General features: G+C 49.8%; 1 protein-coding gene across 1 annotated transcript in view; it reads right to left on the bottom strand.

Annotated features, from left to right (window-relative positions):
* LOC144768004 (ovostatin-like) overlaps nt 1–12,297 on the bottom strand; it is a 249,450-nt gene extending 237,153 nt beyond the window's left edge. The window contains exon 1 of the mRNA XM_078651396.1: nt 12,165–12,297. Within this exon, the coding sequence (XP_078507522.1) occupies nt 12,165–12,223 (59 nt within the window). The 5' untranslated portion in view covers nt 12,224–12,297. The remainder of the gene's footprint in view (nt 1–12,164) is intronic.
* Nucleotides 12,298–13,514: the final 1,217 nt, after the last annotated feature.

Below are 13,514 nucleotides of genomic sequence, written 5' to 3'. Positions count from 1 at the left end.
GTGATTTTCGAGGGTCAACCTGTGTTCCATTTAGGCTGAATTTGTACCTAAAGAATTCAATTGTCAACTGAAAGAACAGATATTTTCTCTATGCACCGTGATGCCATGGTTCTGGAAGCACTTCAGAGTGGCTCAGAGGTGTCTGTGGTGCTCGGTTGCTGTGGAGGAGTGAACTAGAATGTCGTCACTAACGTTTAGGATGCCTGCAACCCAGATAAAGTCTTGCATATGCCAGTTTGTAAGACGTTGGACGCTAATGAAATACCAAAGTTAAGGCACCGATAGCGGTGCAGTCCAAGGTGTGCACTGAAGGTGGTTATATACCTGCTTTCTGCCTCCTGGACCAGTTGGTGATACCCAGCATTCAGGTCCAATTTCTAAAACCACCGAGATCCGTTGACATCGGCCACAATTTCGTCCAGGGTCGGGAACATGTGGCGTTCCCTCATAATGGCTTGGTTCGGGAGCCGCATGCCGATGCATAGCTGTATTTTTCCCCGGCTGTTTCGGCTTTTCAGCAATCGGATAATGCGCATTGTTGTGCCTGTAGTTTGTCGGGGACTAGTGCCCCTAGTCCAGGTGAGTCTGAGGGTGCTTCATTCAGGCTCTGTCAGGGTTCAGGGTCTGTCAAGGGTACCTCTGTCTGGGGAAACTGAACTTCAGCCTGGAACAAATCTTGATCAAGCAGTTCTAAGAGTGTTGCCACAGAGAAAGAGTATCCCTCTTTAGGTTTCGTTTGACAAACTTCTGTTGTCGCAGACACGGGTCTCTCCTTTGTCCTCTTCAATGCAGGTTGGTTCAGAACTGAGGTTTTGGTGTCAGGGGAGTCCCTTAAATCCTAGATTTTGGAGTGTTAGGGGTGAGAGACCAAGTAGCTAATGGATCAGCTTGTCCCTACACCTAGCCTGCCCCTGAGATGACCATTTTTTTCTCAGAATCAGCTATTCTGCCATTTCTAAAAATGGCAGAACCCTCCTTTAGTGTACAGAATGATCTGCCCACTCTCGAGGTGTGGCTAGCTTTCACAGGGTCTACACCCCCTGACTAACTAATTTTCCCACCTGCTCGATGCAAATGTGCCTGGGGGGCTGTTTTCTCCTTTTGGAGTCAGTTCTGATCAGAGGCGGTGTAGCCTTTGAAGCTCATCGCCTTCATGTGCCACGTCACTCGCCTTCCTGGGAGGGAGGAGGTGTGGCCTATTTTCTGCCCGTGCATTTGTTCCTGACTCCAGGGAGTGATCACACTGCCAGGAAGGAGGTCAGACTCCTGTCTTGGTGCCAGAAAGTGCAGGCTGCCAGCCAGATCACGGAAAAGATGGGGCAACCACTAAGGTAGCCATTGGATGCATGCCACTTCACCCTCTACTCAAGGTTCATGTCAGGGTGAGAAGGCACATTGTTTGACACCAAACATGACATATTTGGGTGGTACCATAATGGAGCTAGCGACACTGGGTTTGCCCGGTTGCAAGCCCATTTTATCCTATGGACCACCTTTCACTTCTAGTGTACTTTAATAGTAAAGACCACTATATGGATATTTAATCTTGCACTTACATGCCCACACCATCAATATAAGGAGCCTCTGGGGCTCAGGAGGCCTTTAGGAGCGTATAACAGATATTAAATGCAGTGCATTGACTACCACAAACATGGTGATGGCAAAGTCGAAAAGGAGCAGTTTACACTGATCCTATAGTCTGCCATGGTAGGCATGCTGTCAGTAGTTTACGTGGGTCACTCAAGGTGGCACAAACAGTGCTGCAAGCCCTGTGGATCCCTTTACCTCCCTTGCACTAGGTACCCTTGGTACCATATACTAGGGACATATAAGGGGGTAAAGTCCTTGTCAAATGGGGTTGCCAATTTTCACATATTTATTTTAGGGAGAGGGCGCTAGCCTTGGGGCCTGGTTAGCAGGCTTCACTGAACTGTCAGAGTCAAAACCAGCATTTAGTAGTCCAAATGGGGGCAAAAAGTGTGGTGGGGCATCTGCAAATAGGCCTGTTTTCTCACAATATGTATTTATCCAATAGAAAACAAACCCAAAACATTTGAGTAGCAAAAGCATGTATGCAAATTTTATTTAGAAAAGTGTAAGTTTGTGGAAGGCAGATGCATCTTACTTGAGAAGGACATCTCATAATATCTTAAAGGATTGTAGCTTTTTAGAAAATCTTAAACTGGTGCTTCTGACACAAGAGGACAAGTAGTAATGACTTGGAAGTACTTCATATATGTGAGAGGCAAGACTTATTAACTTGGCCAATGCTCGTTTCATTTGGAAAGTGCATTCAGAACTCAGGATCTCTGCAGATGCTGAAGAGTGGTTCTGCATGCTAGAATAGGACAACTCGGCCCAGGCGTGCCCTCTGGGGGCAAGAAATGGTATTACACATGACTTTCACTCATTAGTGATTAGTCCATCTCTGAGGTGCACTGAAAGAGACGCGGGTTCGAGGCAGTAGCGGCTTCTGCAGGGAGTGCCGCGGGCGGTGGGGCAGGGCAGGGTGGGGCAGGGCGGGGGGTAGTAAACTCCAGATTAAGGCCAGACGGAGTTCAGTAACTAAATAAATAAACAAAATGAATTTCATTGCGCACTGCATCGCCGGTTTGCCGTTGCAGCGCTCGCAATGTAATTTGCCCCTCCCTCACCCCGCCCCACCACCCCACGGCACTCCCTCCAGGAGCCGCTACTGGTTTGAGGGCTGAAATAGGAATGGTGCTGCAGGCAAGGGTTGAGGTGCAACCTCAGAGCTGTGTGAACACAGGTAGTGCAGCAGCAAGAGGGGCTGCGGACAAGAGAAGAGGCTATGGAGAAGCGTGGCTCAATGGTTAGAGCGGCAGACCCTGATGCAGAGGTCTGGTCCGGGACCAGGGTTCAATTCCCGCCTCGGCGGCTCTTGGACACAATTTCCCCGGACCTAGTCTAATCATGGGTCCCACTCTTTTACTCTGGGCAATAGCTTGCTTAATCTCCACAATGGCCCCAGCAGCGCTTGGATGCCTGGCTTCACCTTGGGGGTGCCCAGGAGTGGACATTTCACAGGAAAGCCAGGAAGGGTTCCACAGCGATATGAATACAGCGCTACGAGACCTCTGGGTAGAAGGCGCTATATAAATACAAACACATTTACATATACAAACACAAGAGTGGAGGGGCAGGATGGATGCGTTCCTGTTAGGAGAGAGGGGTACAGCACAGAGTCAAGGCCCTCAGGCCAACATTAGGACAGGCTCGGGGTAGAGGCCTCCAGGACAGGATGGAGACACCTAGGGCAGGTTGGAGGTGTTAAAGGCTTGCCTGAATGAAACAGAGCAGAGGTGTCGTACAAGGTCACACAAGTCAGCGTGGAGGTGCACAGAGCACAAGTGAAGTGCACTGGATAAGATGGGGGCAAGAAACAACAGAGAGGTGCATAGAACAGGATGAAGGGGCACAGGGCATGATACTGACCCACAGGGGACTTACAAGACTGACCTTATCCCAGCCTCACCAGCCTTTCAGAGGCATGTCTTTCGCAAGCAGGCCTGTTCATGGGATTTACCACCTACCCATAAAAATAAACCTATGTTGGGCACGTAGCCTATACCCATAGGCAGAGGGTGAGCTAGGTAACTGTGAACGGATCACTGACATAATATGGAATTCACTAATATAGAATTACCAAAATATTGAAGAAAAAATATAGAATGCAAAAATATCGAATTCCTATCTACAAACAGGTAAGTACAAAAATATCGAATCAAAAATATAGTTTTAAAAAATATAGTTAGTCAAAATATCGAATTGTTTTAAATGTCTTAAAAGTAATTTAAAATTAATGAAATAATAAATATAACATTTACTATTACCACTCCAGTGAGTGCAACAGTAGAGAAAGCGTTGGATAGCGTAAGGGTAAAAATTACTATTCCCACTCCAGAGAGTGCAACAGTAGGGAAAGTGTAGGATAGCGTAGGGGTAAAAATTACTATTCCCACTCCAGAGAGTGCAACAGTAGGGAAAGCGTTGGATAGCGTTGGAATAAAAATTACTATTCCTACTCCAGAGAGTGCAACAGTAGGGAAAGCATTGGATAGCGTAGGGGTAAAAATTACTATTCCCACTCAAAAGAGTGCAACAGTAGGGAAAGTGTTGGATAGCGTAGGGGTAAAAATTACTAGTCCCACTCCAGAGAGTGCAACAGTAGGGAAAGCGTTGGATAGCGTTGGAATAAAAATTACTATTCCTACTCCAGAGAGTGCAACAGTAGGGAAAACGTTGGATAGCGTAGGGGTAAGAATTACTATTCCCACTCCAGAGAGTGCAACAGTAGGAAAAGCGTTGGATAGCGTAGGGGTAAAAATTACTATTCCCACTCCAAAGAGTGCAACAGTAGGGAAAGTGTTAGATAGCGTAGGGGTAAAAATTACTATTCCCATTCCAGAGAGTGCAACAGTATGGAAAGCGTTGGATAGCGTAGGGGTAAAAATTACTAGTCCCACTCCAGAGAGTGCAACAGTAGGGAAAGCGTTGGATAGCGTAGGGTTAAAAATTACTAGTCCCACTCCAGAGAGTGCAACAGTAGGGAAAGTGTTGGATAGCGTGGGGGTAAAAATTACTAGTCCCACTCCAGAGAGTGCAACAGTAGGGAAAGCGTTACTATTCAATATTAAATTACCTTCAATTCGATATTTTTCACCACTATATTCTGTCCTTTCGATATTTTGTCCATTCTATATTTTGACGTCGATATTTTGTCTTGTTACCCTGTGAATGGTGCCCCACTGTAGTTCAAAAGCCTACATAATGCCTATGCATATGGTGGGGGGCAACTGGTAGATTGTAAAAAGCTCTTTTTGTATTTTGTATCTGTTACACTTTGCATTGTTTTGTGAATTGCGTACCAGGTTCAGTGGTTTTCAGAGCGCTTTACAACACATAGGTGCATATGCAATGGACCTGCTGCTTCCTCCTGCATAAGGGCAATCACCCAAAAACACACATCTCCAGTAATGCACAGAAATCCCATCACTTGCTGCACCACCTGATGGCCAATGCTTCTTTACTCGTCGTGAGTTAGAGAACTTATCATGGACTGCATTTACCAGAATGCAATAGGGAAGTTGTGCTGCAGTGCCAGCTGTGTGCTCCTGTCCCACTTGCATTGTTTAAGCTCCTTCTACAGTGATTAGCCTGACGACCCCTGGGATGCACAGTCCACTTTGGAGTGGCACTGGCCCAATGAAACACAAGCATCATTTCAAGCACCCCTACAGAGACCTGCTACTCCCTGCTGGAGAAGGGCAATCACTCAAAAACACACATGCAGTAGTGTACACAAACACACCCTGATGGTACCTGCACCTTACTGAAATAATCACAAACTTCTTTTACCAGAATGCAGTGGGGAATTTTTGCTGAGATGTCTGCAGTGCACTCCCTCGCTCCTGCATAGGCAATGATTACTGAGCTTGAGAAAATGCTAATAATGCTGGGATGTATGACATTACAACGCATGCTTTTACATCGCATGCTTTTACAACGCGGTTTTTACAACGCTTACCATTACAACGCATAGTGCTATGGGGCGTGGATAGTGAATAGTTTAATTTACTATTCCAACTCCAGTCCCCGTGGATAGTAGGGAAGGCGTTGGACAGTAAATTAAACCTATTCCCTATCCTAGAGCGCCCCCCAGCGCAATGCGTTGTAATGGTTTGCGTTGTAAAAGTTGCGTTGTAAAGGCACTGCGTGGTAAAAGTTGCGTTGTAAAGGATGTTTCCCATAATGCTGTGCCCATGTAGTGTTTTTACATAGATAAGACATTAGCTTAAATTAAATATACCATTAGGTAACATAGGGGAAAAGATTTAGAGAAAAAACTTAAAAAGCCTACAAGGGTGTAGCTGCCTCTCTTCCTACTGTCAGCCGGCCAAACATCTTGGGCCTCATTTATGAGAAGTGACGCATCGCTGCGTGAAAGCAGCGAAGCGTCACTTCTCAGTGCGCCCTCCTTGCGACATTCCTGATGCGTCATATTTACTGTATGACGCATCATGTCGCAAGGAGTTACAGATACGTCAGTTTTTCTGACGTATCTGAATGGCGCAAAAGTGACGCATTGCTGGAGTGTGTCACAAAAGTGACGCAACTCCAGCAATGTGTCCTTTCACATGGGGCAAGCCCCATGTGAAAGTACCTGTGTCAGTCTTACGCCTGCTGTGAGGCAGGCGTAAGAAATTGACGCATTTGTGTCCTAAAAGTGGCGCAGTGAAATCTCATAGATTTCACTGCGTCACTTCTACGACCCTTTCTTGCGCCAATACGCCCCCCTTGCATACATTATACCTGGTGCAGGTATAATGTGGTGCAGGGGTTTACAAAGTGACGCATCTACCTAGATGCATTACTTTGTAAATATGGCGCAACAAGGCACATTTTTTACGCCATAGGTGCGTCACAAAAAGTGATGCACTGGCGGCGTAAAAGTGACGCAAGGGCTCATAAATGAGGCTCCTTCTATTTACTATTATTTCACACAACTTGCTGTGCCGCATTGCAAGACAGAAGAGAGCAGAAATGCTCATATTTACAAAGATATTCAGGCCCAGAGTTATCATATTTTCCAGCAGTGCAGCCCAGCGAGCCACCTTGCTGCACTGAGTGAAAGGGAAAGGGGCAGGAATGCGCTGTATTTAACATTATACAGCACGTTGCTGTCTTTTCCTTGCCCTGTCGCACAATGTGCTGCCGTAGCCCAACGCAGCCACACTTGCACCACTGTGGACCGGTGCCTGCATTGTAGGCAGGATTCTTTTCGGAGCAGGAAGGGCACATTCCTGCGCTAAACAATCCTCAGAGGACTTTTTCTCTTTCTACGAGTGCTGCAGAATGCAGCACACGGAGAAAGAGGAAACAAGAAGAAGAGATAAAGGGCCAGATGTATGAAGCTCAAATGGGTTCGCAAACGTTGAAATTCGCAGAATTTCGGCGTTTGCGAACTCATTTGAGCAAATGGTATGTATATAGCAAATTTCAGTGCAAAATAAGGAATCGCAAAATTTGAGATTCCTTAAATGCAATGTATGATGCAAAAAAAATTGCTAATTGTTCATAAGGAATCGCAAATTACCACCAACTTCAAGTTGATGGTAATTTGCGAATTTCTTGAAAAATGAAAATTTTTGCATTTTTCAAAGTGCCACGTGATGCACATACATGTGCACCACATGTGCACCCATGCTTATTTCAGGGGTGCAACAGGGTGTCCTTTGGACACCCCTGCACACTTGAAATTATTCTCAATTTACGATTAGCAAATTGCGAATCGCAAATTGAGAATAATTTCACATTCATTCCTATGGGCCTCCTGGCCCATAGAAATGAATGGGAAATTATTCCTTAATTGCGATTAGCAATTTGCTAATCGCAATTAAGAAATTTTAAGAAATCGCTAAAAAATAGCGAATTTCTACATACATACCATTTTGCAATTCTCAAATTGCGATTCCTTAAAAATCGCTATTTGAGAATCTCAAAAGTGTATCTTGATACATCTGGCCCAAAAAAGAGATGTATCCTTGTTAAGTATGGAGGTGCAGCAGGTTGACGCATTCCCGAGGTCAACCACTAATGTTAAATCTGGGAATGCACCAAAATCCAAAGGTAGATGCATGGAAACACCCACGTTCCACCCTTGGAAAGCCTCCCTGGGGCAGAGTAAGACAAAGCAGCAGTTTTCGCTGCCGTGCGTTACTCCCGATTCATCAAGCCATGCAGGGCGACTTGATCAGTCTGACTTTAGTGTTGCGTCGCCCTTGAACACCCTTGCATGGCGCCAGGGCGACACAACACTATGATAAATTTGGGCCCCTGTATTTCTGCTCTCTCCTTGCGATGGTGCACTGTGTGATGCCTAGTGCCATCGCAGCCACCCTTGCACCTTGCACTGCATTATAGCTCGAATTGTTTTCGTGCAGGAAGGGACACGTGTGCACAAAAACAATCATTAGCGGCATATTACTCTTTCTATGGGTTGTGCAGGACGCAGCACGCATACAAAGGGGAAGTAACAAGGAGAAATAAAGATATTTTTTTCTCACTACGACTGTCGGGTAGGCACACCATTTTAGCGAAAACGAGGGCTGTTTCCTGGTGAGCCAGAAGGATGGAGGCCGGTTTTGGACCGGTGGGGGGCGCTTTTGCTACTGGGGGGTCAGTTTTTCAGCAGTGCTGCTATAGCGGCCCCCTGTAACAAAAGTGCAGCCGCAGTGTTTGGGTGTTTCCTACCAGCACTCCCCTCCATTCCCTTCCTCCCCCGGGCCGGTCCAACATAATTGCCAGGGCTGGCTTGCGTTCCCAGTCTTTGTTTACAATTCTTTGTAAAACTGGGATTGGGTCAAAATACATGGGCGGGTGTGTGGGATGCTAATGTTCCACCCGTGTAATGCCAAGTACCACCTGTGCAATGCAAAGTAAATCAAGGCAGCACTTTACACTGCCTTGATTTACTTTTAAATTCCTAAACCAAAGATAGTGGACTATCTGAGTTTAGTAAATGCCAAAAATTATTTTGTTACATGGGTGAAGAATGGGTGTTCGCTTGCATCTATCCATGTTTTATGACATAAACTCAGATTTGCTAAAGTCTGTACACCTGGGTTTGTGCCAAAATTATGTGTCTACCTGACACTGGTGTAACAAGGAGAATGCAACTCAAAAAGATGGTGGACGGAATGTTGAACATTGTCAGTCACCCCCAGTCACAGATCTGGTTTTAATCCATCTTTATTTTGCTCACCACGCCACCCCAGTTCAGACATAGCCATATGCAAATTAGTCTTGACCCTGTGCCTCATGGGAACAGTCTAGACCGAACTGCCAAGCCATGTCTTCCCTGGACCGGAATCAAGCATCCTAGGTCCGGATTCGGGCTTTCAGCCCTCATCAGCCAGGATAGTTTGACTCCAGTGGCGTAGCCACGTCTGGGCATACCCTTCCCACTTAGGGTGAAAATGCAACACAAAAAGATCAATACATCATTATTTTGCTCACCATGCCACCCCAATTCAGACATAGCCATATGCAAATCAGTCTTGACCCTGTGCCTCATGGGAACAGTCCAGCCCGAACTGCCAAGCCATATCTTCCCTGGACTGGAATCAAGCATCCTAGGACCGGTTTCGGGCAGGCGGGACCACGTCTGGGCATATCCTTCCCACTTAGGGTGAAAATGCAACACGAAAAGATGATGGACGGAAATATCTTTATGTTGCTTCCTCTGTGTGTTTTGCATACCTTCCTGCACAAAAAGCACAATATTTACAGGCTTATTCCTTCGTGTGTGTGTGTACTACAGAATGCAGCACACATGCAAATTGGAAGTAACAATGGGAAAATAGGATATTTCTTCTCCTGACTCCAGGTTCGAGGAGGTGCACTGTTTTTGCACAACCCCAGATCTACTGGGCCTCATTTATGAGAAATGACGCATTGCTGCATCGCTACGTGAAAGCAGCGATGCGTCACTTTTCACTGCGCCCTCCTTGAGACATACCTGATGCGTCATATTTAATGTATGACGCATCATGTCACAAGGAGTTACAGATACGTCAGTATTTCTGAAGTATCTGTAATCGCAAAAGTGACACGTTGCTGGAGTGTGTCACAAAAGTGACGCAACTCCAGCAATGCGTCCTTTCACATGGGGCAAGCCCCATGTGAAAGGGCCTGCGTCAGTCTTATGCCTGCTGTGAGGCAGGCGCAAGATTTTGACGTATTTGTGTCCTAGAAGTGGCGCAGTGAAATCTCATAGATTTCACTGCGTCACTTCTACGACCCTTCCTTGCGTCAATACGCCCCCCTTGCATACATTATACCTGGCGCAGGTATAATGTGGCGCAGGGGTTTACAAAGTGACGCATCTACCTAGATGCGTCACTTTGTAAATATGGGGCAACAAGGCGCATTTTTTACGCCATTGGTGCGTCACAAAAAGTGACGCACCGGCGGCGTAAAAGTGACGCACAGCCTCATAAATGAGGCCCACTGAGTTTAGTAATTCTGGGTTATTATCAAAATACACAGGTGGACGTGAACCCAGGGAGTTGGCCAACCTTGTAACCCGTCTCCGACACAGGATACCGCCAGGTGCTGCCTTGTGCTGCTTTGCGGTGGAAAGTGACGCAAGGCCACACAAGTGTCGACATGTGCGGCTTGTAAATGTCACTTACGCACTCGTGTTCTTGGGTGACGCAAGGACAACGCAAGTGCTTATTAAATCTGGACCCAAATGCCTTCAGTGCCCAGTGAAAAAGCTGAAAAATGAAAGTCCAGTGGAAGAGATGCCAATCCCAGGGCCAAGATGGCGGAGGCAGCTGCTGGCACAGACTGAGGTGCATCAGCAGAGCTGTATGGACACGAGTAGTGCCACAGCAGGAGGTCCTGCGGGGAGTCTTGAGGGTCAGGGTGGGGCTGCTTCAGACAGCAGGGAAGGGTACAGGGCTGGATGGGCACCGTGGATAAGCTGAAGACGCACAGGGCATGACGCATGCGCAGAAGGGAGGGTGGTGATGGCTGTGGCAGGATGGAAGCGCCACTGGAAAGTGCACAGAGCTGGGAGGCGGGGCGCGGGCACGAGGCCCTCACACAGCTCAGGAAGGAGCAGCATTGGGGAGCACTGAAGTGCACAGGGCAGGCTAGAGGTGAAGTGCGTAGGGCAGGCTAGAGGTGAAGTGCGTAGGGCAGGACAGGGTGGGGTGCCCATGGCAGGAAGGATTCCCCAGGAGCTGCCCTTGGAGGCACCCTGGCAGGAGTGCCAAGGACAGCCGTGGAGTGCCCAGAGAAGGATGGGGAGCAAAAGACTACTGAAGTGCATGGGCCAGGATTGGGGGCACAGGGTGGACGGAGGTCCTTAGGCGGGAGGGGGGGCACAGGGTGGGACAAGGGTCCCTGAGGCAGGGTACAGGGGCGCGGGAATGAGAGCTCGAGACAGCAGACAAGGGAAGGGTGGAGGCGCACAGGTGGGACAGGGGAGCCTAGGGCAGGGTGGAGGGGCACTTGTGGAGCAGGGGTGCCTGGGCAGGGTGGAGGGGCACTGGTGGAGCAGGGGTGCCTGGGCAGGGTGGAGGGGCACTGGTGGAGCAGGGGTGCCTGGGGCAGGGCGGGTGCGCGTGGTGGGACAGGGGTGCCTGGGACAGGGTGAAGGCGCACAGGTGTGACAGGGGTTCCTGGGGAAGAGCGGGTGCGCGTGGTGGGACAGGGGTGCCTAGGGGTGCCTAGGGCAGGGTGGAGGGGCGTGGGTGCCTGGGGCAGGGCGGGTGCGCGTGGTGGGACAGGGGCGCCTGGGGCATGGTGGAGGCGCTTGGGGCAGGGTGGAGGCGCACTGGTGGGACAGGGGTGCCTGGGGCAGGGTGGAGGCGCACTGGTGGGACAGGGGTGCCTGGGGCAGGGTGGAGGCGCACTGGTGGGACAGGGGTGCCTGGGACAGGATGCGCACAGGGCCTGGAGGGAGGACCCCACGACAGGGCGCAGCGCGGTGCCTACGGCGGAGAGGAGGTGCCCGGGGCAGGATTGAGGTGCGCGTGGCGCTAAGGAGGTCAACAGGTCAGGATGGAGGTGCGCGTGGTGGGGAAGAGGTCAACAGGTCAGGATGGAGGTGCGCGTGGTGGGGAGGTGGTACCCAGGGCACGATATAGGTGCTCGTGGCGTGGAAGAGGTGAACAGGTCATGATGAAGGTGCGCGTGGTGCGGAGGAGGTAAACAGGTCAGGATAGAGGTGCGCGTGACGGGGAGGTGGTACCCAAGTCAGGATGGAGGTGCGCGTGGCGCGGTGGAGGTAAACAGGTCAGGATGGAGGTGCGCGTGGCGCAGAAGAGGTTAACAGGTCAGGATGGAGGTGCGCGTGGCGCGGAACAGGTTAACAGGTCAGGATGGAGGTGCGCGTGGCGCAGAAGAGTTCAACAAGTCAGGATGGAGGTGCGCGTGGCGCGGAACAGGTTAGCAGGTCAGGATGGAGGTGCGCGTGGCGGGGAGGTGGTACCCAGGGCAGTGTATCACAGGGATGTCGTGTACATGAAGTGTTGTGGCTGGCTGGGGGTGCCCGGAACCGCAGCGAGGTGCGCGGTCTGGAGGGGAGCCCCCCTCGCTGGACTCTGACCTGCACTCCAGGCTGCACTTACATGTCGGCGGCGGTGCCGTGGATGACGAGCAGCGCGCAGGACAGGAGGAGGCCCCACATGGTGCAGCGCCGTCAGCTTCAGGGGCGGAATGCAGCTGTTCTCCTCGGACTGCCAGATGTGATCCCGGCTGCTCTTCCGGCCCGTGAGACGCTGCTTTATTCTCACCTCGGTGCGGGCGGGGCCTCACCTGTGCCGGCCCAGCCTGTGGGAATCCAAGCTCACGGCCCCGCCCCTGGAGGTGTGAGACGCACAGGTGCGGGGTGGCTGGGAGGGGGGGGGGGGGTGCAGGGATGGGCGGAGGCTGGAGAGGTGCTCCGGGAGAAGACGGAGGAGTGCTGGGGCCGAGAAGGCATATCCGGGTGCAAAGGAAGGGGACGAAGATGACTGGCTCGGCTCGAGGTACTCTTGGAACCTCGAGCCCAAAACGAGCCGAGCTTTCTCAGGAAGGGGGTGTGGTCGAGCCGCTACAGATAGAGGTGGGCGAGAGGAGAACTGAGCTTTGGCTTCAAGAGTCCCAGCCCAGCTGGCCTGGCACGTCAAACATGCAGCAAACATCATGTCGGAAATTAAAATGTACTCTTCAAAATTAAAAAAAAAAGTGTGTTTTGGAAAGTATTTTTGAACATGAGAGTTTTCAGCCATGAACTGAGAAACATTCCTCCCTCCTCACCGATGAAAATGTGAAAGGTGAAAAAAGTCAGTGGTCGGTGCCCCATATGTGCCCGATTACTATTATAGAAGGAGCAACGTCATAGGCTATTAAAACAAGCACAGCAGGTGTTGTACATCACACGCTGACCGCACCTCTTTGAAGGTGACCTCGTGCTTGTGAATACAAAGGAAGCCCGTGAAAGGCAGCACCGGCCTTTGACCCCACGGTTTGATGAAACATGGAAGCTAAAATTAATTCCAGATTGTCCAGTTTCACACTGTGCAATTCAGCCAGTTCATGAACTTTTCTTTCTAACTTCGAAGCTCAATGGGCTGTCTTTAAGTGGTGGCGTATGAGGTTAGTGCACGAGTGGCAGGTGGAACCCACGGTTCTTTCGGTAGTTTTACCTCGCACAAATCTTGCTGAAGGACCCACGCGTGCTTCACAGACACGGATTAGTTACACGTTTTATGTTCAGCACATAGATTTTTGCCAGGATTCACAGGATGTTGAGTTAAGGCTGGGATTCAAACATGGTTCCACATGGTCGGATTGACATCTGTGGCCGCCAGGGCTTTAAGTGAGCCGGGTCTCACCGGTGCGGAGCACCAGCAGTTTTTTTAAGGGGCCTCGAAACGGGTCTCTATCGGGCGCTGTTTTGTGCCCTGGCACAGGCGGTCCGTTTTTTTCCGGACTGC

Source organism: Lissotriton helveticus, chromosome 7 (genome assembly GCF_964261635.1).
Source record: "Lissotriton helveticus chromosome 7, aLisHel1.1, whole genome shotgun sequence".
NCBI lineage: Eukaryota > Metazoa > Chordata > Amphibia > Caudata > Salamandridae > Lissotriton > Lissotriton helveticus.
Note: the sequence above shows the minus strand (reverse complement) of the source record. Positions and strands in the feature narration are given on the sequence as shown.